The 1,132-nt window shown below is 45.8% G+C and overlaps 1 protein-coding gene across 1 annotated transcript; it reads left to right on the top strand.

Moving 5' to 3' along the window:
- LOC140074920 (parkin coregulated gene protein-like) lies at positions 1–877 on the top strand. The gene has a single exon (XM_072120243.1). It carries the CDS (start codon positions 124–126, stop codon positions 841–843), a length of 720 nt encoding a protein of 239 aa, XP_071976344.1. The 5' UTR covers positions 1–123; the 3' UTR covers positions 844–877.
- Positions 878–1,132: the final 255 nt, after the last annotated feature.

The raw sequence follows: 1,132 nt of genomic DNA, 5'->3' as shown, positions 1-1,132 counted from the left end.
AGCAACAAGAGTCAGCGTGTGCTGTTGCCTTCCTGGTAACGGCTGTAAACAAGAGGAGCTGTTGTAGGCTCCAAGGCGATCGGGCGAGCAATTCCTGACACTGAGGGGCTGGGGATTGTGAACATGGTGATCGAGGGCAGACAGATGGAGACCTCCAAGACCAAGGGTAAAGCTTCTGCTTCCACGGAGGGCTTCACCACCAAAGCCTGGATGAAGAATTCAGTGGTGAAAGGCCCCCCAGCAGCAGGAGCGTACAAAGAGCGACCTGCAAAGCCCACCGCTTTCCGTAAGTTTTACGAGCGAGGAGACTTCCCTATTGCCCTTGAGCATGATACCAAAGGAAACAAAATAGCCTGGAAGGTGGAGATTGAGAAGCTGGATTATCACCACTACTTGCCTCTTTTCTTTGACGGCCTTTGTGAGACGACACATCCCTACGAATTTTTCGCACGTCAAGGAGTCCACGACATGCTGGAGCACGGAGGAGCCAAGATTCTTCCCGTCATCCCGCAGCTCATTATACCCATAAAAAATGCTCTGAATATCCGCAATCGACAAGTGATATGCACCACCCTGAAAGTCCTCCAGCACCTGGTCGTCTCTGCCGAGATGGTGGGAGAAGCTCTCGTGCCGTACTACCGACAGATTCTCCCGATTCTCAACATCTTCAAAAACATGAACGTCAACTCCGGAGACGGCATTGACTACAGCCAGCAAAAAAGGGAAAACATCGGAGACTTGATTCAAGAAACACTGGAAGCCTTTGAGCGTCATGGAGGAGAAGATGCTTTCATCAATATAAAGTACATGGTCCCCACCTATGAATCCTGTTTGCTAAAGTAGAATAAAATAGTTTATGGTAAAGGTGCTCCTGCAACTTGTTACTTTTCTTTCTGTTTCTGCTACTAAAATGGGATCTTCTGGGGGTGATGTGACTGTTAGTACTATGGTAGGTTATGGAGTATGTATACATTGTACATTGGATCCAATCCAATAAACCCTCATGAGAATGTATGGAGAATTTCTGTATTGATTTTAGGTTACAAATATATTGTATATATTTGGTATACCCAGAGTACAATGTAGAAACCTTTCAGAATATAGGAAACTATACTTTCATCAGTCTTTCATA

The sequence above is a fragment of the Engystomops pustulosus genome, chromosome 8 (genome assembly GCF_040894005.1).
Source record: "Engystomops pustulosus chromosome 8, aEngPut4.maternal, whole genome shotgun sequence".
In the NCBI taxonomy this organism is placed as follows: domain Eukaryota; kingdom Metazoa; phylum Chordata; class Amphibia; order Anura; family Leptodactylidae; genus Engystomops; species Engystomops pustulosus.
This window is presented reverse-complemented; position numbering and strand designations above follow the sequence as displayed.

Excerpts from the sequence above, each read along its gene's own strand:
- LOC140074920 (XM_072120243.1), top strand. The coding sequence starts at position 124 with ATGGTGATCGAGGGCAGACAGATGGAGACCTCCAAGACCAAGGGTAAA.